Source organism: Procambarus clarkii, chromosome 87, assembly GCF_040958095.1.
Source record: "Procambarus clarkii isolate CNS0578487 chromosome 87, FALCON_Pclarkii_2.0, whole genome shotgun sequence".
NCBI lineage: Eukaryota > Metazoa > Arthropoda > Malacostraca > Decapoda > Cambaridae > Procambarus > Procambarus clarkii.
Genome location: NC_091236.1, coordinates 4,356,688 through 4,383,652, shown reverse-complemented (window position 1 = coordinate 4,383,652; position 26,965 = coordinate 4,356,688). Strand labels below are relative to the sequence as shown.

The 26,965-nt window shown below is 40.4% G+C and overlaps 1 protein-coding gene across 10 annotated transcripts; it reads left to right on the top strand.

Annotated features, from left to right (window-relative positions):
• Positions 1 to 26,888, top strand: LOC123747087 (guanine deaminase). 10 transcript variants are annotated; one of them, XR_006771627.2, is made up of 11 exons: positions 1 to 70; positions 7,799 to 7,906; positions 11,181 to 11,269; positions 12,112 to 12,283; positions 12,382 to 12,603; positions 16,808 to 17,023; positions 18,148 to 18,313; positions 19,096 to 19,242; positions 19,657 to 19,763; positions 22,518 to 22,816; positions 25,514 to 26,888. XR_006771627.2 is itself a non-coding variant. In XM_069317290.1 (11 exons), the coding sequence occupies exons 2-10, from the start codon at positions 7,814 to 7,816 to the stop codon at positions 22,626 to 22,628; spliced, it is 1,323 nt and encodes a 440-aa protein (XP_069173391.1). In that variant the 5' UTR covers positions 1 to 70; positions 7,799 to 7,813; the 3' UTR covers positions 22,629 to 22,648; positions 25,514 to 26,888. The 10 variants fall into 10 exon arrangements, 8 of the variants coding, with proteins under 8 accessions (XP_069173391.1, XP_069173390.1, XP_045585052.2 ...); XR_006771626.2 differs by having other exon boundaries at positions 24,724 to 26,888; XM_069317290.1 differs by having other exon boundaries at positions 22,518 to 22,648.
• Positions 26,889 to 26,965: the final 77 nt, after the last annotated feature.

The window sequence follows — 26,965 nt, the reverse complement described above, 5'->3', positions numbered from 1 at the left end:
GCGCGCAGCAATAAGCGGGACGCACCAACGGCCACCAGTCTGTGCTTGGCCGCCGTCGAGGACACGCTGTGTGAGTGTTCCTCTCTTACTACTTATTATTTCACTGTTTTTTTTCCACCCCTTATCCTTAGAGATGCAATGACCAGCTCCTCGCTACACGATTGCTCGTACTTTTCGTTGCACTTATGTGCTCGCTGTCTTTGTGTTACGTGAAGGATATACTCATCTCCACCAAATTGAGTCGACTACAGTATTCTCTAAATTTTGTTGTATAGACCATATAAAAAAATTTGATCGTTGTTATGTATGATTACGACAGTCTAGAACTCGCTTTATAATTCATATCAAGTACACTTATGAGTTTTATTCGCGTGTTCATCTGGCTACATAGTCTTCCCGGGTTGGTGCCTTCTGTTGATAATTGTCGTGTGGGTGGTGTATACCTGTGGGCGAGGACAGCTCCAGCTAGGTGGCCCTGGTAGGCTGGTGTGAGGGCCACCAGCATGGTCACCGCTCCTGGCTACCCCAGGTGTCACCACTGATCACACAATGACGGACTTGCATCCTGCCTTGTAGTTACCACCTCTCGCTGACTACGAGGGAGTCAGGTATCCAACCAGGTATCAACCAGGAGTGAGGCACTTCATGCCCAGCTCTTTCCTCCTCTGTTATAATGTTGATGTGGCCAACTTCTTCGAAACGTCACATGTAACTAACGAGGAACAACAGTTTCTCCTGCAAGCAACAATACAAGACAAACTTTTAATTTTCACCCACAGGGTTATAAGGGTCCCGGTAGTACAGTCGGGTTCTTTCTCTATGCACAATCGAGTATTCCGGGTTCGAATCCCGGGCGGGACAGAAATTGTTGGGCATATTTCCTTTCACCTAATGCCTCTGTTCACCAAGCAGTAAGTAGGTACTCAAGAGTTAGTCAGTTTTGGGGTTACATCCTGGGCGGGATCAGTAATTTGACCTGGGGGGGGAAGCCTCGATAAAAGACTAACGTGTATGAATATATGAATATACTCTGGCTTCCTTCCCCCCCCCTCCCCCCCCCGACAGAATGAATTATTACTATAAACCCATGGAACCGCCAACCCGCCGAAGCCGTAATTGACAAAACCCCGTTGAACTTTAAAATCTGGCTTAAAAACAATCATAATTGACAAATGGGGCGACTTTTGACATTGATTTTGATTGTTGCCACCGAAGGCGGCTAGTTTTTTGTGCACCCCATACTCATCCTGTGAGCGGTAGCGCAAAAGCATTACAGAGGGCACAAAAGGTCTTTATCAGACCTCATCTTAGATTATTACATTAACAATTTCTTCTATCCTTCACACCTTATAGTTACAATGTCACCTAGTTACAGAGAAAGTGCTATTACAAGAGCTACATATTTACAGTAAGTCATCATACATTAATGGTAGGTCTTATCGCTAATACATAATAGTTTGACCAATGGGGATATTACAGAGTCATAGGGGAGCTTCTGTTTATTATTAGTCCTCACAATACACTACACTTCCTGTCCTCGTCGAGGCCTAGGAAGTCTGTCCTCGTCGCCCTTTACCTGAGGGCCACTAGTATTAGTGGCCCTCCAGGTAAATTTAACAATTCTGGCGCTCAAATTTCCTTGGGAAGGTTTGTACGGTGCCACAGGTTGCAACAGATGCTAGTATGTCAGCCTGATCTAGGTAGAGTGTGCATGTATAGATTTACACCTGCCATACCTACATCAGCTGGTGAGGCTGCCATCTACGTCGGCGTCATCTGCAGCAGCTGGTGAGGCTGCCATCTACGTCGGCGTCACCTGCAGCGCGTATAGCAGCTGGTGAGGCTGCCATCTACGTCGGCGTCATCTGCAGCAGCTGGTGAGGCTGCCATCTACGTCGGCGTTACCTGCAGCGCGTATAGCAGCTGGTGAGGCTGCCATCTACGTCAGCGCTATGATCTCAGTCCCCATAAGAGCTCTCAAACACTCTGGCCTTGCTCGAGCTCTCTGCTCCAGTCCTTGTCTCAGCTATCACGACACATTGCTTTCAACGACCAACCACTGTAGCAAAGACTATATTAAATAAACATAAAAATCCACTTAATTAACTCTTGAGTCAGAGTTAACTCAGAGTCTTGTCATCCAAACTTGTATTCGTAAACAAATGTTACAATGCCTTCAGGAATTGAAAGACAAGAGCTAGCTAGTAGCTACAAGAGAGTTTTGGTATTAAATATGCCAAAACTAGAAGACAAGAAAAGAAAGAGGCGACTTGATCACTGAATACTAAAATAGTAACGGGAATTGACAAAAAATGATAAGAATTTCTAAGACCTGGAGCTTCATGAACAAGAGGTCATATATTGAAATTAACTAAACAAAGCTGTTGAAGAAATATAGGAAAATTCACTTTCGCAGAGTGGTAGATGGTTGGAACAAGTGGTGGTGGAATCTAAAACAGGTTTCAAAGCGCTATGACATTGCTGGGAAGACGGAACACCACGAGTATAGCTCTTATCTTGTAATTACACTTAAGTAATTACTAGATTTGGTTTAGAATAGACATTTAAAAATCGAAATGGGAATTTGCCAAATAATAAATGACAAATATGCAGCTATTATAAGCATATCACACATTTTAAAACAATTTTTTTTTCCTTTATTGCAAACCTGATTCACCTGAGGGCCACTAACCCTAGTGGCCTCGACGAGGACAGGAAGCCGGCGGCTTTTCGACGGTCCCCCATTTGCCTTGATCTTTTCCAGGTAAATGGGGGGGGGGTGAATGTATGTAACTATTAGACGTGCATAATGAAATAAACAGTACTATACTTACATAAATGGTGATAATACTAAAACAATATATTAACAACGTATAGTAATCTGTTTGAAGATCCAATCATTATTCTTGACACAAGCGACATAGACGTTCATTCATTAAGTGTTGCTTGTTTACTATAGTAAATGGAAGTTACGGCTTGTGCTACATGCTTCTAGGATTATATTTGATTATATTTGATCATATGCTCCAATTCGTCACGATAAAGAATTCTGATATAAAATGGTCATTCATTTAAAATATTAACAGTAAAGAAAAGTTTATATTAACAATATAATTCAAATATTACTTTGCCGATAATATCAAAACAAAATGCGATAATTTTTTAAACATCTTGATACCTCAAAAAGCAGTTACAAAGTTTTATCCTCCCCCCCTTACATACCAATGAAAGAGACTTGCTCACGACTGTGCATGTGTTCAACTTAGTCTAGTTGGCGACAAGACATACAGCGGCCCTTGCTGTTTGCCTACTGATGAGGTGGCGGGTTATCCGGAGATGACCAATATAACAGACCTAAGTCCCTAATTAAGCAGTCTAGATTGTGCATTCTGAAAATCACTTGCTGTTAAACACTTTTGTGTCGGTGTAAAATATGCCAGAATGTTCTACATGGTCATTAAATCTCAAATTGACTACAACCCCTTAGACATAAGTTTCCGCAACACTTAGGGTGAAACCATTAAAGTACAAAATGCTCCTAAACACGACCTTTTGTATCAAAGTCATGAGAGACTGAACATCTCCAGCACATATTAATGACAAACTGACTAGTGCTACTGAGATGCCAGTAAGCCATGTCAACTTACCAGCAGGCTGCCAGTATATACTAAATGGCATTACTGCCAGCCTCATTCAACTGAATATTGTGGGTGTGGCGTGTACATGTCGGTCACATCTTACACCGAAAACAGTAAGAACAATCCAGTGCTATTCAAAGCTCGTGATACTATTGGTTCCTTTATAAGTAATCTACGGCCATATGAGATGTGGTGGTTTTGTGAAGCCGTAAACAGGTCGCAACAGCATGATTGTCCGACAAAAACATGTAGTGTACTAGTGAAAGACTCGACATGTAGTTTAACGCCACACACTATTAGCTGCACCTCAGTTACCAATAAGTACACTTAATGTACAAGATCGGTAATTTCCTGTAACTCATTTATGCACCAAGCAAGAGTTTCAAAATTTTCTTTGTATGGATATGATCTCTCATGGGTATTATCAAACATCATGATACACACAAGCTAGCTAAAGCTGCATGTAACAAACGTGAAACTGAAATAGACCTTTGTAACCTGTTAAAAACCACTACTTCCCGAGGCTAGGTATGACACAAGAGCAATCCCTATCACTCAAAAGAGCAGAAAGTACTAGTACTGTAGTAAGATTAGTTTTGAATAAAGCTTTGAATTTGATGTAATGAGCAGCAAAACCATCCACTATAGAGTGCCTGTAATTGCGAGAATTAGGCTGGGTTATCGTGAAACTTAGGCCACAATGAATCGCCCCAACATCGAGCACTAGTGAACTGTGATACAAATTAACATTATATAGGTGAATGCCCTGCTATCATTTATGCCAATTGATCTAATCAGATACTTTGAGCCCTGCAACTATATTAATTTAAAGATATTAGAAGGTATTCTCCTAGTGAACCCGAAGCAAGTATAACCAGCCAACCTCTGATATGGGGATACAATGTAAACTAATGGTACAGTAGAACTAAACCTATGCTCTGTAATCCTTCATGCAGCCCAGCGGCACACTGCTGGCTACCTTAGCTTGTTATTTGTAACAAAAACCTCTCGTGCTCTGACATCAAATACGGCGTCATTACACAGTCTTGCACCATACTGACTGCCTTCCCAATAACGAGCCTTTGAGGGCAGGGAAGTGTTACTGTGAGGGGAGGGCAGGGAATTGTTACTGTGAGGGGAGGGCAGGGAAGTGTTACTGTGAGGGGAAGGCAGGGAAGTGTTACTGTGAGAAGAGGGCAGGGAAGTTACTGTAAGGGGAGGGCAGGGAAGTGTTACTGTGAGGGGAGGACAGGGAAGTGTTACTGTGAGGGGAGGGCAGGGAAGTGTTACTGTGAGGGGAGGGCAGGGAAGTGTTACTGTGAGGGGAGGGCAGGGAAGTGTTACTGTGAGGGGAGGGCAGGGAAGTGTTACTGTGAGGGGAGGGCAGGGAAGTGTTACTGTGAGGGGAGAGCAGGGAAGTGTTACTGTGAGGGGAGGGCAGGGTAGTGTTACTGTGAGAAGAGGGCAGGGAAGTGTTACTGTGAGAAGAGGGCAGGGAAGTGTTACTGTGAGGGGAGGGCAGGGAAGTGTTACTGTGAGAAGAGGACAGGGATACTATCTAATAAACTCCATGTAACCTACCTTACCCATTGTAGGTAGTCAACCCATGTCAACCCATTCTTTCTATTTTCAAACAATACTGTTGACCAAGTTGTATAATTGCTGATTTCTGCCACGTTCACCCCCCCCCCTTTTTTTTTGCTTTTTTCAACACAATTTATACTTTAATCTCAATTAGTATTAAGCTTTAGTCTAAGTGTTTTTTTCCCCACACCTTGCCCGAAACGCTGTGCGTATTAGTGGCTTTAGATATTATATGTACTAGCTCTATCTATAAATCCAACATTATGTTTGTAACTTATCTTCTGTGTACAGAGGCATGTACTTTTACCTGAATAAACATTTTGATTTTGATTTTTGATGTTGAGTTTTACAAAGTAAGAATAGAGCTGGTAGAAAATAATTTTTCAAATATTTTTGAAAGTATAGGTAGATTTGATATTGGTATGTAATTATTTATATTAGCTATCTCACCTCCTTTACGAACTGGCATCACTCTGGCTTTTTTAAGGATATCAAGAAAAGTATGACACTAGAGATTTGTTGAACAGTAGAGCTATGGGTAGCTCTGTTGAACAGCAAGAGCATGGGCAGCACTCTAATATATCATCGATGGTAACTGTGTGACTCATCATAGATGTAAAGTGCCTTGTATAGTGACTGTTGTGAGCTTCTTGTAATGTCACTTGTGACACCTCTTTGTGACACAGATTATTGATGTGTGTATTTGTGTGGGTGATTAGATATGTATGTGTATGTATTTATATATACGTATGTATATATATATATATATATATATATATATATATATATATATATATATATATATATATACGTATGTATATATATATATATATATATATATATATATATATATATATATATATATATATATATATATATATATATATATATATATATGTATATATATATATATATATATATATATATATATATATATATATATATATATATATATATATATATATATATATATATATATATATATGGGTGGTAGGAGAAAAGCACACAGAAACTGTATTGGAGGGGATCTAAACATTCCCTCTAATGCGTTATGCGTGGTTTCCTCCGAGGCTATGGGTCCCCCTTCTTCCAGCTAGAGGTGGTACTCCTATATATATATATATATATATATATATATATATATATATATATATATATATATATATATAATATATATATATATATATATATATATATATATATATATATATATATATATATATATATATATATATGTCGTACCTAGTAGCCAGAACTCACTTCTCAGCCTACTATGCAAGGCCCGATTTGCCTAATAAGCCAAGTTTTCATGAATTAATTGTTTTTCGACTACCTAACCTACCTAACCTAACCTAACCTAACTTTTTCGGCTACCTAACCAAACCTAACCTATAAAGATAGGTTAGGTTAGGTTAGGTAGGGTTGGTTAGGTTCGGTCATATATCTACGTTAATTTTAACTCCAATAAAAAAAAATTGACCTCATACATAATGAAATGGGTAGCTTTATCATTTCAAAGGAAAAAAATTAGAAAAAATATATTAATTCAGGAAAACTTGACTTATTAGGCAAATCGGGCCTTGAATAGTAGGCCAAAAAGTGAGTTCTGGCTACTAGGTACGACATATATATATATATATATATATATATATATATATATATATAATATATATATATATATATATATATATATATATATATATATATATATATATATATATATATATATATGTCGTACCTAATAGCCAGAACGCACTTCTCAGCCTACTATTCAAGGCCCAATTTGCCTAATAAGCCAAGTTTTCATGAATTAATGTTTTTTCGTCTACCTAACCTACCTAACCTAACCTAACCTAGCTTTTTTTGGCTACCTAACCTAACCTTACCTATAAATATAGGTTAGGTTAGGTTAGGTAGGGTTGGTTAGGTTCGGTCATATATCTACGTTAATTTTAACTCCAATAAAAAAAATTGACCTCATACATAGAGAAAAGGGGTTGCTTTATCATTTCATAAGAAAAAAATTATAGTAAATATATTAATTCAGGAAAACTTGGCTTATTAGGCAAATCGGGCCTTGAATAGTAGGCTGAGAAGTGAGTTCTGGCTACTAGGTACGACATATATATATATATATATATATATGTATGTATGTATGAAAGTGTGTACATGTGTATACAACATTAATAATTTTGTAACTAGCGTCATTGTTATTTGCTTAGCTGAGCGAACTAGAGGGTTCAGTTCCTGAACCGATTATGTGCCTCTGTAATCCTTTACACCACCGCCCACGGGATGGATATGGGGTGCATAATAAAGAAAGAAATTGGGCTGACTGGTTAAAGGAGTAGAGAGTTAGGATACCTGCCGGTGAGATATGTAGTAACATGTTTCTGGGTCTCTGGGATTTTTCTGGCAAGGTTACCACCAATTGATGAAAAGAAGCTATTGAATTTGGTCCTAAGAATAATTCTTAATATTTTAAGTCCTTTATCAAGTAAACACATTATTTCACTAGGTTTAAAGGCAGTTCATCACTTTTCATAATTATAATGGTGTTTATCTTTGTATTTCAGGACCGGAGAGTGAGGATGAAGGTATTTGTGGGGAGTGTTGTGCATGCCACCAAGGAGGAGCCTATGGTCATTCTCCCACACACGGCTCTCGGCGTCCGTGACAGTAAGGTAAAGCAGTCTTGACATGCTCCTAGCCCAGTGTTACACTTGTCTTAGTCAGTAATTAGAAGTACCGTAGATGAACACGTCAAGATATTGATGAGAGTTCACTATGACGTTGGTTGACTGTCAATGTTAGACTGGTTGGTAGAGCGATGTCCTTGGTTATTGCTGGGTCGGTCCTCGATCCCTGAGTGTTGAAGTGGCTGCATGCCGTTTCTCCCACTACAGCCTCGTATCCCACCTCCTTGTATTGAGAAGTGGGCGCTATGATGGGTAAACCAGAAGCGGGTGATCAGGAGACCTGTAAGCATCAATACCTCCTCCTTCTTCACGATACGTGCAATTTGCATGAAGGTTTTCCTCCTGACGACTGCAGGAGTGGTGATTTTTTTTTTTTTTTTTTTGAGATATATACAAGAGTTGTTACATTCTTGTACAGCCACTAGTACGCGTAGCGTTTCGGGCAAGTCCTTAATCCTATGGTCCCTGGAATACGATCCCCTGCCGCGAAGAATCGTTTTTTCATCCAAGTACACATTTTACTGTTGCGTTAAACAGAGGCTACAGTTAAGGAATTGCGCCCAGTAAATCCTCCCCAGCCAGGATACGAACCCATGACATAGCGCTCGCGGAACGCCAGGCGAGTGTCTTACCACTACACCACGGAGACTGTCGAAATGTTGTGATGTTGAAAGATGTGACACTCACAGTGATACATCAATTTTCATAATTTGGCAGATTGAAAGTTATCAATGCTTCTGATGAGGATGATGATGATGACGAGGATGATGAGAAAAATTAACATATGAGTGGAAATGGACTCAGGATGGCAAAGATGAGGAGTTGTGCTAATGGTGGTATAAAAGTTTACCCACTCGGTATGTAAGATAAGATAAGATATCTATTCAGGTAAAACATTGAAAATGAGTTACAAACATGATGTTATTAATAGATATTAAGTTAGATATTAAGTCACTGTACATCCTCTCAATTGTACTCTATATATATAAAACTCTGAACTGTAATGCCAATCCTAGCCTTAAAAGCTTCCTAGAATTTATTTATTTATTTATTTATTTATTTATATATATACAAGAAGGTACATTGGGATTGAGGATACATAGCATAGTAATTACAATCTTGTAAAGCCACTAGTACGCGCAGCGTTTCAGGCAGGTCCTTAATCTAAGAAAATTTTAAGTAGGTAAATACTTGCAAAATTTATAAAAAATGATAACAGTTACAAAGCAAGAAAAAAATAAAAGAAGAGAGAAAATTGTAGGTATATTAAAGCACATAGGTAGCTCAGATTGATTGAAATGACAGCTTGAATGGTAGTTTAACAAAAATTAGTAGGCACAATACAGCATATGGCTAGCACATAAAAGACAGCAATGAACACAATGATAAAGTTGTTTGGGTTAAGTACATAAAGATTTGGGAGATTGGGTAACACTAGATACAGAGCAAATTTAAAGCTCAGTGTAGGCTTATAACTACGAAACTCAGTTTAAAGCTCATAACTACGAAGATGAAATTAGAATGCTGTAACAGAACCCATGGGCACCAAACTAGAAACAAATACCTATTTGTTTCTACCTTACCCTATACCCTTACCCTATAACCTACCTTACCCCTATAATGTCAACCCATGTCTGCTTTTTTTTTAAACAATGCTGTTTGTCAACCAAATTGTATTTTTTGCTGTTTTTCTGCCATGTTCCCCTCCTTTTTTATTTTTATATTTTCTCAACACATTTTATACTCAATTAGTATTTATGTTTATCTCAATTAGTATTTATATTTATCTCAATTAGTATTATGTTTTAGTCTTTAGTGTTTTTCCTGCCCGAATCGCTTTGCATAATAGTGGCTTTAGGCATTGTATGTACTAGCTCTATCTATAAACTCATCAATATCTATATCACACCTTGTATGTATGTACTTTACCTGAATAAACATTTGAATTTGAATTTGATTTTCCAAGAGTGCAACTTAACCAAGCTAGAAATGTTCTGCAAATTAAGGGACCCCAGAATGTAGAATGACCTCCCCAATCATGTCAAAGGCTGTACCTCTCTCAACCCGTTCAAAAGAAAAATTAAGTACTGTACAGTACTACCTAATAAACTCCATGTAACCTACCTTACCTCCTAAATGTCAACCTATGTCTTGTTATTTTCAAACATTATTGATTATTGACCAATTTGTTTAACTGCTGATATCTGCCATGTATAAACTTAAAAGAAAATTGTAATCTTTTTATTTAGTTAAAATTCCTTCTGCTGTTCTGTTGCATTTTCTGCTGTTCTATCCATCATGTAATTATTATAATTCTCTTTCTTTTTTCAACTCAATTTATGGTTTTGATCTCAATTAGTACTGTATTAAGTTTCAGTCCAAGTTTTTTTTCCCCCCACATCTTGCCCGACATGCTGTGTGTATGTGGCTTCAGGCATTGTATGTACAGCGCTTAGTAAAAGCGTTTTCATGCCAGGGCTTGGAAGAAGCCGTCCATGCTGCAACTGTCACTTATCGACATGTTCGTCTTTGACATGAGCACATCCACCACTGTGTAATATCCTGGGGAAACCTTGCCTATCCACCTAGTTTGGAATATTTCATCTGCAATTGTAATTTTTTTAACAAAAGTAATGTTAATTGTTGTTTATGACCTCATTTAGTCAGTAACCGGGTTCTTTATTTCTAACACTGTATATGGGACCTTAGTGCCTGCCTCTTCTCTAACAAATACCTTTTTGATATTCCAAGAGTACGACTTAATCAAACTAGAAATGCTCTACAAATCAAGGGACCCAGAATGTGGAATGACCTTCCCAACCATGTTAAAGACTGTACCTCTCTCAACCAGTTTCAGATAAAAACTAAGCATTACCTAATTAACTCCCTGTAACCTACCTTACCCTTATAATGTCAACCCATGTCTGCTATTTTTAAACAACGCTGTTTGTTGACCAAATTGTATTTTTGCTGTTTTTCTGCCATGTTCCCCTATTTTATTTTTATATTTTCTCAACACATTTTATACTTTAATCTCAATTAGTATTAAGTTTTAGTCTTTAGTGTTTTTACTGCCCGAAACGCTTTGCGTAATAGTGGCTTTAGGCATTGTATGTACTAGCTCTATCTATAAATTGATCAATATTTGTATCACACCTTGTATGTATGTACTTTACCTGAATAAACATTTGAATTTGAATTTTTTGAATTAAATGTTACTCTAAATTATATAATATACTTAAGGTTGTTTTGTTAACAGATACAGTTCGTGGAATCATCTAATAATCTAGAGCAGCTCAAGGTTGACTATGGCTTCACGGATGCATGCATCACCTACCTTAACTCCAGGCGAGTATTGACTGCTAACCTGTCGTCATGGAGATGCTGGTTGACCACAGGTACTCCCGCTTCCAGAGATCCCACGAGTTCTGATGCAGCAAGTCCAACCACTATCTCCTTTTAGTCCTCCATAAGTGTCTTAAACACTCGAGGAGCAGTCTCGGTTGTACAGTCGTAAACCCGATTCTACTACCGGGACCCCAGTTATATGTAATTTGCTCACCACAAGTGTAATTTGTTCGGCTTAGAGATTGCTGTGGTCCCGTTCTGGAGCCCATTATGTTCAGCCCATCCTCCTGTTTTGGTAATACAGGGTACTTACAGTAATGATTAGAACCATAGTTCTGTACTGTATATATACTGTACCGATGTACAATTAGAAAGTAGAAATCGGTATTATTGCATTTGAACAAACTGGAAAATATTTTCTATTAATCTATAAAAATTGTTGTCGAGAGGAACCTCTAAATTATAGACCCTTATCATTAACAAGGGTGGTAGTCAAAACACTAGAATAAATAGTTAAAACCAAATGGGTTGAACACCTAGAGAGTAATGACATAATAACGGACAGACAAGATTGTTTTTTGAACAGGAAGATCCTGCGTAACAAATCTTCTTAGTTTTTATGATAGAGCCACAGAGATACTACAGGTTAGAGGTGATGCTAATAATGGCATCAGTAGTACGGTTTTGGGAATGAAAGCCAAACTGGCAGGGACTTAATATGTTGAATTTTACAAGGTAGAGTAGAGCTGCTTGTAAACAGCAGTCAGTCACCCTCATTACTGAATATAAGTTACTCTTCACTAGACCCTGGCAGCTCAGGATTAAAGATAACATGTTTTCAGCCAGTTTTTGATGCCAGGGTTGGTGGACACCCACATCCATGCACCTCAATTTGTTAACAATGGGGTGAAGCTGGACCTACCACTTCTGGACTGGCTCAAGATGTACACCTTCCCCACGGAAGCCATGTTCTCTGATGTCAAGGTCGCTCATGACTTTTATCCCAGAGTTGTGGTTAGTCTCATTTATGTTTGGCCGTAATTGATATACGTGTGTTATTTTATCTTTTGGTTTCGCTAATATATTGAGAGGATTATTATGGGGGTGTGCAGGAGCGGCTGCTAAGGAACGGGACCACCACCGCCTCGTACTATGCTACCCTGCACCTCGAGGCCTCCAAGGTCCTGGCTCAGGTGGTGAAGGCCAGGGGTCAGCGGGCCCTCATTGGTAAAGTCAACATGACGGTCAACGCTCCCGAGTACTACTGCGAGTCCAGTCTTCAGCAATCGCTTTCTGATACCGAGGATTTTATTTGCTACATTAAACAAATGCAGGCAAGATGTTTTCTACATCCCAGAATTGTTTAATATGTTAGATATTAAGTAACTGAAGCATGAAGTTTCCTGGCAGCCTTTCCACCATTTCCTTTCCCTTAGGGGGATGTTGTCTGTGTCTGTTAAGGTTGTTTCGTCCTGTCTTTCTTGACTTTTTCTGGACCAGCATCTCATGCCGAATACTGGCGCTTCTTATTGTGCGGCGTTGGCAGAACCGCTGCTGCTTGCATTCGGGGTGGATGTCACTTCTGCTGTGTTCTGTAAGCTCTTCCATATGTTTTTTCACCTCCGGCCTGCTCATGCACTGCTTGAGCTGTCTTGGTCTTTGGACCAGGTGCTCTCTTTTCTTTTCTCCCTTTGGCTTGTGGTGGCCCCTTCAGTTCGGGATTGTTTTATGGCAGCCTTGTTTTTGTTGACTTTGACCTCTTGGGAGTTGGGTTGTGGAGCTTCATGCTCTTCTCCGGTGCTGGGGTTCTGCTCCTTTGGTCATGGTGGTCGTTTTGTTAGTTTGCAGCCTTCTGCTTTTCTGGCGAGGAATGAGATAGCTGGCTTAGAGAGGGGTCGGTGAATTGTTGATGCTTGGTTGGTTGGTTCGGCCGAGGGTGCATCATGTTTTGTGTCCAGTTGTGGCTTTACGTCGCTATCTGTGGGCCACTGGTTCAGTTACAGTGGATGCACTCTGGGTTGATTTGGTTTTCCTGGTTCCCTGTTCCAGGACTTGTGTTTCTCAGGTTGTCCGCTGGGTTATCAAGTCTAGCCAGCCTGCGGTCTACCCTTGTGTCCTTGATGTGCGGAAATATGTTGCTCTCGCTTCTGTATTTGGGAATGTCTTGGGTTGACATTCGGGCATGGGGGTTTTGGAAATCGAACAGGGTCATGGCCACCAAATATCTTGTCAGGGTTCCAGGCCCTCTACGTCCTTGTGTTGCTTTGAGATGTCTGTCACGGCCTGTTGTTTCCTCTTAGTCGTGTGACCTGTGGTGCTGCCACCTCCCGGGTAAGTCCCTGTTTTTACTTCTCTGTGGGTAGTTAGCCTCAGAGAGCCAACGGGGCTCCCCCACAGAAAACCAGCGTTGAATGTAATGCAACGCCATTTTCTGGGTGAGCCATGGAGGCTCCCTGACACCCTCCCTCCCTCTGGTCGGTGGTTTTCATCATTTTACGAACTGGAGTGGTGAGCTGCCGGCTGACCTGAGTGGGGGCTCCCCCTAACCCCCTTTTTGGGGAGGGGTGGGGGGTGCTAATGAGTGGGCTTGCTAGTTGGATTACGATTTGCTTGTTTGTTTTCTTTTGGGAGGAGTTCTTTAACACTTTCGCGCTATCTGGACGCGCCGGCGCGTTCGGTTTCGTCTAACGTAAACGCATAGTGGACATAAAGTTATATCTACTTTTAAAATATTTGTATAAAATTCAATTTTAATCCGATTTCATTGGGGTTTGTTTCAAACGACGCGCCATGAAGTTCTCTTTCTCACCACTAGGCCGCCTGGCGCGTTGGCCTACCCGGTCACGTGACGGGCCCATTGTTTTCGTGTCACGTGTCGTGAGTCGATCACGCTCCCCTCGCGCGCCAAACTCGAGCATTTTTACCCGTTTCCGTGTGGATTATACCCAATTACTTCATCAAAAATGGATCAAGGTCAAGGCCCAAGCACTTCTACAAGCACTCAAGAAACATTGAGAGAACTTGGGGTGTACACATGTGGCACAATTAGAATGCTACGCGGCGCCCCAAAGGTATTGCAAGCTCTAGCCAAGGGTAAACTTCCACTGGATACCACAGTATACCGCCGCAAAGATAATACCTTCATTCTCCTTTGGAAAGACAAGCGAGTGGTTTCAATCATTACCAACATCCACAATGCAGACACTCAGCGAGTTCAGCGAAGGAAGCGAATTCGCAACCGAGACGGAACAAGTGGAATACAACAGGTAACAGTGAACAAACCGACTGCAATTTGCGAGTACAATAAGTTCATGAAAGGTGTGGACCACTTCGATCAAATGGTTAAATATTACCATTTTACCAGGAAAACTCACAAGTGGACCAAAAAGATTATCTTTTATTTCCTGCAAATGGCATTGCATAATGCCAATGTTTTGTACAAATACAACACAACTGATCGAAAAAAGCTAACATTGCTACAGTTCCACGAAGTGGCAATCTGGGCCCTATTGCACTGGGACACAGAGGAGTGGCCTAAAACATCATCATCATCTCAACACTTGCGGCACGCTCCAGACATAAATGATGACACAGCTCCTGCCAATGCTGACGCCATGCCAACTCCCGGACCATCTGGTGTGAGGCGGCCTTTGTTCACTACACCACCTCAAGATGAAGCAGACAACGAATCTGAACCCGACATGTCTGCCACACTGCCAGTTGACGAAACTGTTTTGTCAGATGAATCTGACTCTCCTGCAACTCCTGTTACACCTCCGGCGAGAGGACCTGGCCGCCCTATTGTTGATTCAGAAAATCGCATGAACTACAAACTGAAACATGAAATTTACAGACTGCCCAAACGTCTCAAGTGTCATGCATGCGCACGGTCCGGTAAAAGGAAGGACACGAACTATGGATGCAAGACCTGTGGTGTTGCACTCTGTGTTGTTCCCTGCTACACCAATTACCACCGGAAACAGGTGTATTGGGTGGTGAAGAAGTAACCACCCGCAACAGCTTCACTCCACCTACAAACCATCTGTTGAGCAACTTCAGGAATGAAGAACCTGAAGAAGGTGGAGAGAACAACAAATGCTCAACTTACTGTTCCACAATCAGCCTTCCCTTGGTAAGTACACCTATTTGGTCCAAGTTTGTGTAGTATAATTTAGCTCATAGAACATTCTATTGCGAAAACATTGCCATAAAAATGAATGACATACATACAATAATAATATCAGAACAGTGAAATAAGTATAAACTTTCAAAGCAACGTTTCGCGCTTGTGTCGTCCGGTCACCGTTACCAGGTAACAGTGCGCCCACTTCCCACACTCTTGCGGGTGGGCCGGGACCATTATTCTACGATTATATTCATATCATCGTGTTGGGAATTTTATTGGGAGTCCATTGATACCAAAATTAAGGCTGTAGGACAATTGTAGAGGTGATAATAATCCCAAGAGTAAAAACATTTTGTTGCTGTTGAGCGCTCACGGCGACTCATCTTCGTAGTTATTTATTTCATGCTGGTATCTCTATAGCTTTTGTGACTTTTTTACTGATGTTCTTCTAGAGAATTTTATTGCGAACACGTTGGTACCAAAATGAAATACGTAGCATGAAAACTAAGGTCAGAAAAGTAAAAAGAGTATACACATTTTTGTTTTTACGCTTAAGCGATAAAAACGCCGCGTGCACATACGGTTGGCTGAGTGACCTTCGCCGAGAGCGCGAAAGTGTTAACTGTGTTCGGACATAGGTTGCAATTTTCACCGGTAGAGGGTGAAACCAGTTCACCAATCTTTCTGGATGCTTTCCCTGTCGATGGGAGACATGACATACTCTAACTGTAGAGTGCTCATATGGCCATTGCTCCCTGCGCCTCTCTGAGGGGGCATGTTCTGGCTCGTGGTCACTGGTTACCTACCTTGAGGTTACCTTGAGGTGCTTCCGGGGCTTAGCGTCCCCGCGGCCCGGTCGTCGACCAGGCCTCCTGGTTGCCAGACTGATCAACCAGGCTGTTGGACGCGGCTGCTCGCAGCCTGACGTACGAGTCACAGCCTGGTTGATCAGGTATCATTTGGAGGTGCTTATCCAGTTCTCTCTTGAACACTGTGAGGGGTCCGCCAGTTATGCCCCTTATGTGTAGAGGAAGCGTGTTGAACAGTCTCGGACCTCTGATGTTGCTAGAGTTCTCTCTCAGAGTACCAGTTGCACCTCTGTTTTTCAACGGGGGGTATTCTGCACATCCTGCCATGTCTTCGTATCTCATGTGATGAGACCAGAAGGGAAGAATTCCCATAACTAATAACCTCGCACTAATATAGCTCATATCCGTCTGGATAACTGCAGGGAGCCTCCGGGACTGGTGTTTAATTACATTCAAACACCCAGAACTGGTGTTTAATTACATTCAACGCTGTTTTTTTATATCTTTAATCTTTTTTTATTCATATACCGTATACAAAAGTTTTTACATTTTTGTAATTTTGTTTTTCTATTTGAATGTAATTTTAGATTCTTCTGATTTCAGACACCATTGATTCAGCCCATCATAACCCCAAGATTTGCTATTACCTGCCCCTTAGATCACTTGAAGGAACTGGGTAAACTGGCTAGCAAATATAACTGTCACATACAGAGTCATCTGTGTGAGTCACACCCGGAAATTGCTTTTGTTCGAGAGCTCTTTCCTGAGTCAAAGTCTTACACTGATGTTTATGACACCTCAGGACTTCTTGGTGCAAAGGTGAGCTTCTTTGTGGCAATCTTACATTATCTTGTTAAATCTTCCTTACGGGTTCACTGTTATTTTTTTATTTTTCTTGGTCACTTAGGTTTACTCACAGCATACAAAATTACTATTTTTTCCCCAACTTGAAACTTAAAACATTTGTGTGTGTTTATAAGGCAAACACACCCTCAGGTGTGTTTAACGTGTAAACACACACAAATGTTTATCAAGTCTAGAGTCCTTCCCCGGGAAAAGGCTAAGGGAAACCCAGGCAAGGTACTGCTAAGCGGTTATCCTAGAGCTACCAAGCAAACACTAAAACCTGAACCCCTGCGATGTGTTCAATCACAGGGACTTAGCGGATGGCCACCAAACTCATACAAGTGGTCCTTCAGCCACACCAGGCAGACCCCTGCCAGGCAAAAAAAAAAAAAAAAAAAAAAAAAAAAAACTGCGAAAGCATAACGTCCCCAGGGGAACAGAACCGGCTGCTATGCATATATCAGACAGCTGCACAGTACCTTGTGACCTAGCCAGCAATGACACTACCTCCTACCCAAGGTCAAACAGGAATAAGAACAACCCCAGCTGATCCTAAGGGCGGGCAATCACTGAGTAACAAAAGAACCACATGGAAGTAGTCTCCCGAATGACTTATGGAAGATAATCCTAAACCGCAAGGGCAATACTTACAGGGCATCTAGGGAAGGTGGCCCTAGGCACATGCAGCCCTAGTACTCTTGTTACTCCTGGCTCGCACACTACTACACAGAAGAACATCGCCGCTATGAACAGCACTGCTCAAAAGGATAGAGCCAGAGTCAATCGATTGCCAGCAAAAATGTACGAAACAGACATTTATGAATAAAGTTATTGATTGATTGTATAATGTTGTAACTTTTGTCTGTGATGTACAATGTTGATGTCATTCTAGTCTGTATTTTACAATGTTGCTGCTTCTGTAGCTTGTGTTGTATAAAGTGAACATTTTATTTATTAAAGGAGGTTTGTTTTATTTTCTTATAATGTAAAAGTTGATGCAAACTATTATTCTGTAACAACACCTACAATATCATATCATTTGTCAGTAAGGCTTTAGAACTGTTTCAGATCTGTAACAATGTATGACTTTCTCCCAGACCATCATGGCACACTGTATCTGGATGGAAGAACAGGAAATGGACCGGCTGAAAGAATGTGATGTTGGAGTCTCTCACTGCCCCAATTCTAATACATCCTTACTCTCCGGGCACTGTAATGTCAGACAGCTTCTTCACCGAGGAATTAAGGTTGGACTTGGGACAGGTACGTCTGTTGACAAACAGTTCAACTGCTTGAATGTGTCGGTCCACACCGATCTTGCTTCATACAGGTCACTGTATAATAATAATAATAATTAATAATAATAATAATAATACAGTAATAATAATTTATTCACAAGAAGGTACAATGGGTTGGTGTGATTACATAAGATTGGTATTTGTAAAATCTTGCAAAGCCACTAACACGCATAGCATTTCGGGCAGGTTCTTAATCTAACATCAAGTAAGATGAAAAGGTACATTGTAGCAAGGTTTTATATCGAGAAATAACTACAATATAAATTGACAGAGGTGATTACACTGGTAAAGATATGTCTTAAGTACTGTACTAATATTGGGGAAGTGGGTAGTACAAGATACAGTGTGAGTTTGGAGCACAAGGTAGAAAACTATGAGGATGAAATTAAGTACTTTTCTGGGGGGAAAGCCTCTAAAGCTCCCCAAAGCTATCCAGCCTGGTATGATTAAAAATTCATGATTCAAACAATCTTCTTATATCCTATGTATGTTTGTATTTCTGTATGTATGTATGTATGTATGTATGTATGTATGTATGTATGTATGTATGTACTTTTACTTAAATAAAATAATAATAATATAATATTTTAACCAAATAATTGTTATTTGTGTGTTGATCAACAATGCAAGAGACTTCTATAAAATGACACTTCAGAAATACTCTTCTTTTAAACATTCCCTTATATAATGACAGATAAGTGCATCAATTTAAAAATTGTGACGTAATATGCTTTTAATTATGAACAGATTGTTCTGGTGGATATAGCTCATCTGTGTTGGATGCCCTTCGACGGGCACTGGACGTGTCCAAGAGCTTGGCTATACAAAAACCTGACTACCGCTTCCTCACCCTACCAGAGGTCTTCCGTTTAGCAACACTAGGAGGTGCTCAAGGTATGTGTCTAGTCTAGCTTCTTCACCCCTTCCACCATGAGTCTATGACCTCTTGTTCTTGAAGCTCTAGGTTTCGAGAGTTCTTCCTTGTCAATTTTCTAGATTTCTGTTATTATTTTGTATGTAGTGATCATATCGCCTGTGTTCACTTAGCAGTAAATAGGTACGTGGGAGTTAAGCCATTGATGTGGGTTGTATCTTAGGATGGTCAATAGTTGACCTAGTGGAACTTGGATAAGTCAAATAGGCTTCCTGTCCCCAACAATAGTATACAACAGCAGGGCGAGAGGAAACCCATGTCTAAACAAAATTTTTCCGTATTAATGTATCGTTTCTAATGTATTTTTATATACTACAAATGTAGCATTATTTCCCCGCACTCATGATGTTAATAACGGGATATTTCCTTTACAGTAGTAAACATGGACGATTACATTGGTAACTTTGAAGTTGGGAAAGAGTTTGATTCCCTTGTGATTGACCTGGAATTTCCCAGATCACCTTTGGACATCTTTCCCAAGGTAACAATTTTAGTTTTATATAGCAATATGTTTTGCATTTGAATTAGAATTATTTATCTAACTTTTCCATGATATCGTCTCAATAACTCCTTACAGTAGAGCTTGTTACATGGTATCACACAGCTCAGTAGCTCCCTGGAGCTTATAGTGTGGTATCATAGAGCCACCCACCCTTAAACAATGAGACTAGCCAAGTTATATACCTGAGTTTACCTGAGAGCCACTAACATAAATAAATAAATAAATATGTTTATTCAGGTAAGGTACATACATAAAAGTAATGTTACATTAATGGATCAATATATAGATAGAGCTAGTACATACAATGCCTAAAGCCATGTTACGCAATGCGTTTCGGGCAGGAAAACATTAATATCTAGAACTTAATACTAATTGAGCATAAAGAATAAAATGTGTTGAGAACAAATACAAATAAAGATAAAAAAAGGGGGAACATGACTGAAAAAGCAGCACAAATACAATGGGTTGACAAACAGTGTTGATTAAAAAAAAAAAAAAAATAACAGACATGGGTTGACAATAGAGGGGTAAGGTAGGTTACAGGGAATTTATTAGGTAGTGTTTAGTCTTTATCTTAAACTGGTTGAGAGAGGTACAGTCTTTAACATAGTTGGGAAGATCATTCCACATTCTGGGTTCCTTGATTTGTAGAGCATTTCTAGTTTGATTAAGTCGTACTCTTGGAATATCAAAACTGTATTTATTTCTGGTGTGGTGCTCATGGGTTCTGTTACAACCTTCAATGAAGCTTTTGAGGTCAGGATTGGCATTACAGTTCAGCATTTTATATATGTATAATACACAAGAGAGAATGTGCAGTGACTTAATATCTAACATATTCAGAGATTTGAGTAGGGGTAAAACACTAGTGGCCTCGACAAGGACAGGAAGCCGGCTGCTTGCTGAAGGTCCCCCCATTTGTCTTAATCTTTTACAGCTGAACTTTTAAGATTAACAGAGTTTTGTTATCAACGGCTTCGGCGGGTAGGCAGTTGCATAGGTTAATAACCCTGTGGGTGGAGAAGCATCTCCTGTTCTCAGTCTTACTCTGGCTTGTTGAGCTTGCAACTGTTGCTCCTTGTTTGTGTCACATTAGACCCTTTAATGGTTATAATGGACAATAAAAGGGCAGGAAACAATGAATGAATGCTTTACATAAGTGTTCACACTAGAAAGAGTAGATGACATCACATTACCCACAAAAGTGTTTGAAGGCGGTGAAGAGAATGAATTAAGGTATATACCCATAACATGCGATATAATCAGGAAGAACATTGACAAACTAAAAGGTGTCAGGAGTTGGTGTGGGTGTCGGTGTGGGGGGAGGGGGTGAACAGGAAGGAGACATGTGATCTGTCTGTCCAGTGTTGTGTCTTGTCTGGCAGTTTTCAGTACAGACTCCCTGCCTCCCTACCCACCCACTCATTCTTCCTGGTAGGCCAATAAAACTTTGAGAAAGTTGGATCATTAGTATGGCACTGAATCAGTGATAATAAGTGTTTTCTAGACTCGCACAGTTTCTTACCAACCCAGTTTTCTCGGCCGATGTAGTCCATAGGTTAAGTCTAGCCAACCTGCGGTCTATCCTCATGCCCATGACATTAGGAAGTTTGCTGCTTTGGCTGCCAGGCTGATATTTGGACGCTGGGATTCTGGAGGTCGAACAGCATCCTGGCTGCCCGATATTTGGTTAACATTCCTGCTCCAAGTTAAGGAGTGTGTGGCAACTGCCTCCCTGGTATGTCCCTTTTTTCCTTATCTTTGGTTATGTAGCTCCAGGGAGCCAAAGGGGCTCCCCCCACAGAAAATCAGCATTGAATTTACAGTAATGAAATGCCATTTACTGGGTGAACCCCAGAGGCTCCCTGATTCCCTCTCTCCCTCTGGTTGGTGGCTTTTCGCGTTGTTTTGATGCTTAGCTTTCGAACTGGAGTGCTAGGTGGTCTCGAAGTCATTGGGAGGAAAACCCTTCATGCAAACTGCACTTATCGCAAAGGAGTGCTAGGTAGCCAGCGTTGGGGGAGGAGGGGATCTGGGACTCCTCCCTCCCCCTCTCTGAGAGTAAGGGCTGTGTGGACAAGTAGCACAGCTACAAGGTGTGGTGTTTGCTTGGGATTGGATGGAGTTCTGCCTCTCTGTTCGGTTTTTGGTTACAATTTTCTTACCATGTGGGGTCTGTTTTGTTCTGCCTACCTTTCTGAGTGCCTAACCCCGGTCGATGGCAGATAAGGAAAAACCCCAACCACACGGGGGTTTTCCAGAGCCATTGCTCCCTGTGTCTCTCTGAGGGGGGCCAGGTTCTGGTTCAAGGTCCCTGGTAGGCTAAACTCCATTGTCTCATTAGAGTCAATTAGTCAATCATTAAATCATTAGACTCCCTGGTCTAATGATTTGCATATTAGCCCGATAGCTCCAGGGAGCCTCTGGGGCTCTCACAGAAAATGGCATTTCATTACATTCAACACTGGTTTTATTTTTTTATTTTATTGAGTTTTATTTTCTAGTGTGATTTCCTCAGTATACGGTTTATACTCGCCTGTACTAATTATATTGCCATATACAGTTTAGGGGACTTCTGTCTGAAGCTATAATTCTGAATTTTTGTATACTAACTGTAATACAGTACTTCATAATACTGTACTTTTGCAAAGTTTTATGATTTAAGATTACATTGAATGGTCAAAGTGTACTACATATATATTTAATGTGTATTACCTATTATTTTTCTCTCAGGACACACTAGAAGATAAGATCCATAAATTCTTATACAATGGTGACGACCGCAACATTGTGCAGGTGTATGTGGCTGGCAGGTGTGTCATCAACAACCTCACCTGTGTATGAAGTATCCTCGATATCAACATGTGAGCTGGCCATTGATGGTCTGTATTGTTGATGTTAGAACCCCTCAAGCTTTGCACACATGGCCCATGCAGGTCAACACCACAACACTTGCCTCTGCACACAAAGATGTCTGTGCAAGCCCAAGTGGTTGGACTCTCAGAAAAGACATCCCTTATTAGAACAACAAGGTGCAAACCATACCCTTTATAGTTGAAATTTATTTATTTATATTTAAGATGTTACATTGGGTTGTGAGAGTACATAACATTGGTGTTCCTACATTCTTGCAAAGCCACTAACACGCATAGTGTTTCGGGCAGGTCCTTAGTCACAACAGATAAGTTTAAGAGGTACATCGTAGCAAAATTTGAGTTTAACATAATAGCTACGATATAAATTGATTGAAATAATTACACTGGTGAAGTTGCATGTCTTAAGTACTATTACTGGGGAAGTGGGTATCGCAAAATACAGTTCGAGTTTGAAATACATTTAGAAACAATGTTGACCAAACCACACACTAGAAATTGAAAAGACGACTACGTTTCAATCCGTCCTGGACCATTATAAAGTTGATTGTGACTTGAAAATAATGCCACCATATTAAGTTGACAATGGACTTGATAATGGTCCAGGATGGACCAAAACGTCGTCATCTCTTCAATTTCTAGTGTGTGGTTTGGTCAACATTTTTCAACCACATTATTGTGACTTCATCTGCTTTAGAAACAATGTTTTATACTAAAGTAACACAAATAGATATTAATCCATTGCATGACTGTTTGCAACTATAGATCCTAGCAAATGTAAATGGCTTAGCTTATTAACCTTTGGGTTCAGGTCCTGAACCCGTTGAGAGTACAATTTGTAAAAACTCGGTTTTTGCCGCCGAAGGAGGCCAATTTATTCTGCACCCCATACTCAACTTGTGAGTAGTGGCACAAAAAAAATAGATTACATGGGCGTAAAAGGTGTTAATCAGACCTCAGTGAATATTTTTACATCATCAATTACAACTAACAGACTCCTTGCACTGCAACTTCTGTAGTATTTACATTATAATAGTTAACATTGGAGGTAGGAATTTTTTTAATACCTAAAATGATTGTCAATATTATTTTATATTGCAGGGTAATAGAAAAGTTATGGTTAATAGTGTTGAGTCTACACAGTTAATACATTCATCAGCTAAAAGAGAAATGTTGATAGATCATACTTCTTGTTGTTCAGGAACTTCCTGGGATAAAACACGAACACTCCTTGAGGAACTGTGAGGTGCTTATCTGCTTTTCTTTGTAAAAATTCTGAAGTTTCAACAAATGTTCCTGTTTCTATTTATTGTCCTTGCGGCGACTCGACCTAAGCTTTTATTCTGCAACCAGTTGGTATTGCAAGGTTACCAGGACGCCTCACGGTAGAGTAGTGGAATTAAAATATATAAAGCCAAGTTGTCCCTGACTGCCCTTGATTCAGACATTGATGCCATCCTTCTGCATCATTGTTGGTTCTTACCAGTTGTCTGAATGCACACCAGTTTTCCCTCTGCCCACACACACACTATTGCACAGTCACATAGTCTATATATAATCAGTGATATTGTGTCGTTAAGGGTGAACTGCGAGCCAACTTTTAATTCGGCAAATGCTTTTACGTATGTGGTGTTTTGGTAGGTATGGTAAGGCTAGTAGATTTTTTACTAGGCTGTACACTGGGCCATATTTAAAGTACGCAGTTGGCAGCAATAATTCTTGAACCTTTTGCCAAACTAGTGTCCAATGCAATGTGCAGCCGTGAATGTGTACAAATGGTAGCAGCTCTCGTACTACACCCCACAAAGCAACCTCAAAATTTATCACAATCTCTTCTACATGAAGCTTGTCTGTGAGCTTTATGGTCTTTAGGAAATCATCACCTGAAATGTACAAATAGGATGGATAAATTAAGCCACACTGTACTATACTTGCAAAACATCTCCAGGTAGCAAAATTGAGATACTTACTTAATAATGCCACCATATTTAATGCCTCATTAATATTCCCCTCGTTATGCATAATCATCCTGTTGTACTCTTCAGTCATCTCACCCTTATTCCCAGATGTCGATATTAGAGAAACTTACAACTATCGCCAGGGAAGACTCCGACACCTCATAGAGCATCCAGTAAGGAGAAGACCCAAACTCAAAAGATGCTGGATCCATCATAGAGGTAAACACCAGGTCTCGCAGGAGGTACTTAAAGAGATCCTCTCAAGCCACTGACGGAGGGACTTGAGAAGACGGAAACCTACAGAAACCTCTGGAAGGATGGTCCCGACAGGACTAACAGCACATAAAAGTGAACCCTGGTGGGATCTGCACTTAAATAAAACTCATTCAGTTAGAAGGGTACAAGAACCCCTACCCCTTGTAACAAGAAGCCCTCATCAGAAGGGACAAAGAACTACTTGGAATCCAAGGGAACCCAAGTGCTCGGCTTCCCCCAAGCCCCAGAAGCCAAAGGTGAAGGCAAAGACTCCGTGGCAGAGCAGGTGTCCTTGCCCACTGCCCGAGGTAGAAAAGTGGAGGCAAGGGGCTTCAGGAGGGGATAGCTGGAAAGAAGCCCAATGGGAGAAAACCCAGAGTGGCTGCTGGGCAGTCATGGTGTAGATGTAGCTAGCTGCTTCTGTGCTGTCAAGTAGGGCTGTTTGCTGGCTGTTTACCTCTGCACCCTGCAAGTAGTTGTTTGATGGGTCAGGGGTAAGTGTTGAAGTATGTCTTGGAAGTTTTTTCTTACCAAGTTTGGGCTGTATATCGCATCATTTATTGCTAGGAAATGAGGTATTTGGGTGCTTTGGTGGGGGTGATGGGGCCTAAGGCTGCTGTCCATGTTGTTGGCTCTTCCACAGACGCTGCAGGTTATGCCAGTTTTGCAGCCAATGACGAGCGTCTCTCAATTGTGGGTTGGACCTCAGTTGGGATGGATGTTGGCACTAATTAAATGTAAGCATCCACAGAAAGGTAAGTGATGCTGCATGTCTCAAATGGGTTATAAAACTTTTAAAAAAATAATGAACTCTTGGCTGCCAAATCAGTGTTGAAGAGGTGTGTTTATGTCTGGCAAGCTGGGAGATTCAGTGATCTTGGTGAGAAATGTGACTTGTCCAAGAGGATGAATGAAGAACAACACATTGATGGACATTTATGAAGCTGTTCATTACCTGAACACCATAAATAAACTTGACAGACTTGTAATGTATTTGGACAAGTTATAATAGCATGTTGCTTATGAGTGACCAATTTAATGCTCTGGAAAAGGCTGGTTGTGACTGATATGACTTAATGTTGTGCTGACTAAATTCGTGATGCTTCAAGATAATGTGAATCCCTTGCAAGCTGTTTCCTTGCATCTCACTCTCAGCACCTTCCAAGAACACACCTAAACTGGGAGAAGGCCACTATTGCTGACCTGGATAAGTTTAATGGAAAAGTAAAAAATATGCAAATTGCAACCAGTTCAATTGCCTGTACTATTTAGTGTAGTTTGCATCAGAAGTCTTGATGACATATTTACATCAGTGCTAGTTAGGGTAGGGATGATAGCATCCTTAAAACAAATAGAAGAAAAGGTATATTTGGTTAGAATAATCTTGTTAAGGAATTTCAAAATAGATTTGCATTTTGGCATAGCCTATGGAAACATGAAGGGTTCCCCAGAGATGGGTGGCTACCCCAGATCAGATGTAGCACTAGGGCTTGATGTCATCAAACCATAAAGAGGATCAAGAGAGAGAGAGATAATATTGTGAGATTAAAGGTTGCTGATAACCTTTTACCTCGCAATGAGGAATTCAATGAGCTTGTGCTTGTTTTGAGAGATTCAGATGATTGTTTACATTGTTGGGGTTACAATGGGGTAGCTTCATTTGGCAGTGTTGAGACTTCGGTCTCTGAATTTGGCAGTCATCTGTATTGGTTCAGACTTTCTGGGTGCTTTCTTGGTGAGGTGGCAGAGTTCTCTGCATCTGTGTGAGGGGCCCCAGGATCTGGCTCTTGTCTCTGGCAGGCCATACACAATGCCATGGGTGATGTGAGGTAGTAGTCGAGTCATTTCAACTTTAGGGAGCCACAAGGAGGAGCTTCAGAAACAGTAATACTGTACTGGTATCACTCTACAAATGTTTCCATATTACAAATCACTTCACTTTGTAAAAAATCACTTTGTAACATGTTCCCATGTTACAAGTCACTCTACAAATGTTCCAATAAATGTATTGAAATTAATTTTGTTTTAGCACATTCATGGACAATAGTGTACTTATGCACAATTATGTTCAAGTTTTTTTGCAAGGAATACGATT

What these genes read in the sequence shown, in the direction of transcription:
- LOC123747087 (XM_069317290.1), top strand. Translation starts at nt 7,814, where the DNA reads ATGAAGGTATTTGTGGGGAGTGTTGTGCATGCCACCAAGGAGGAGCCT. An exon ending in ACTTTTATCCCAGAGTTGTG is followed by an intron (nt 12,284 to 12,381) that starts GTTAGTCTCATT and finishes GGGGGTGTGCAG; the next exon opens with GAGCGGCTGCTAAGGAACGG. An exon ending in AACACTAGGAGGTGCTCAAG is followed by an intron (nt 19,243 to 19,656) that starts GTATGTGTCTAG and finishes TTTCCTTTACAG; the next exon opens with TAGTAAACATGGACGATTAC.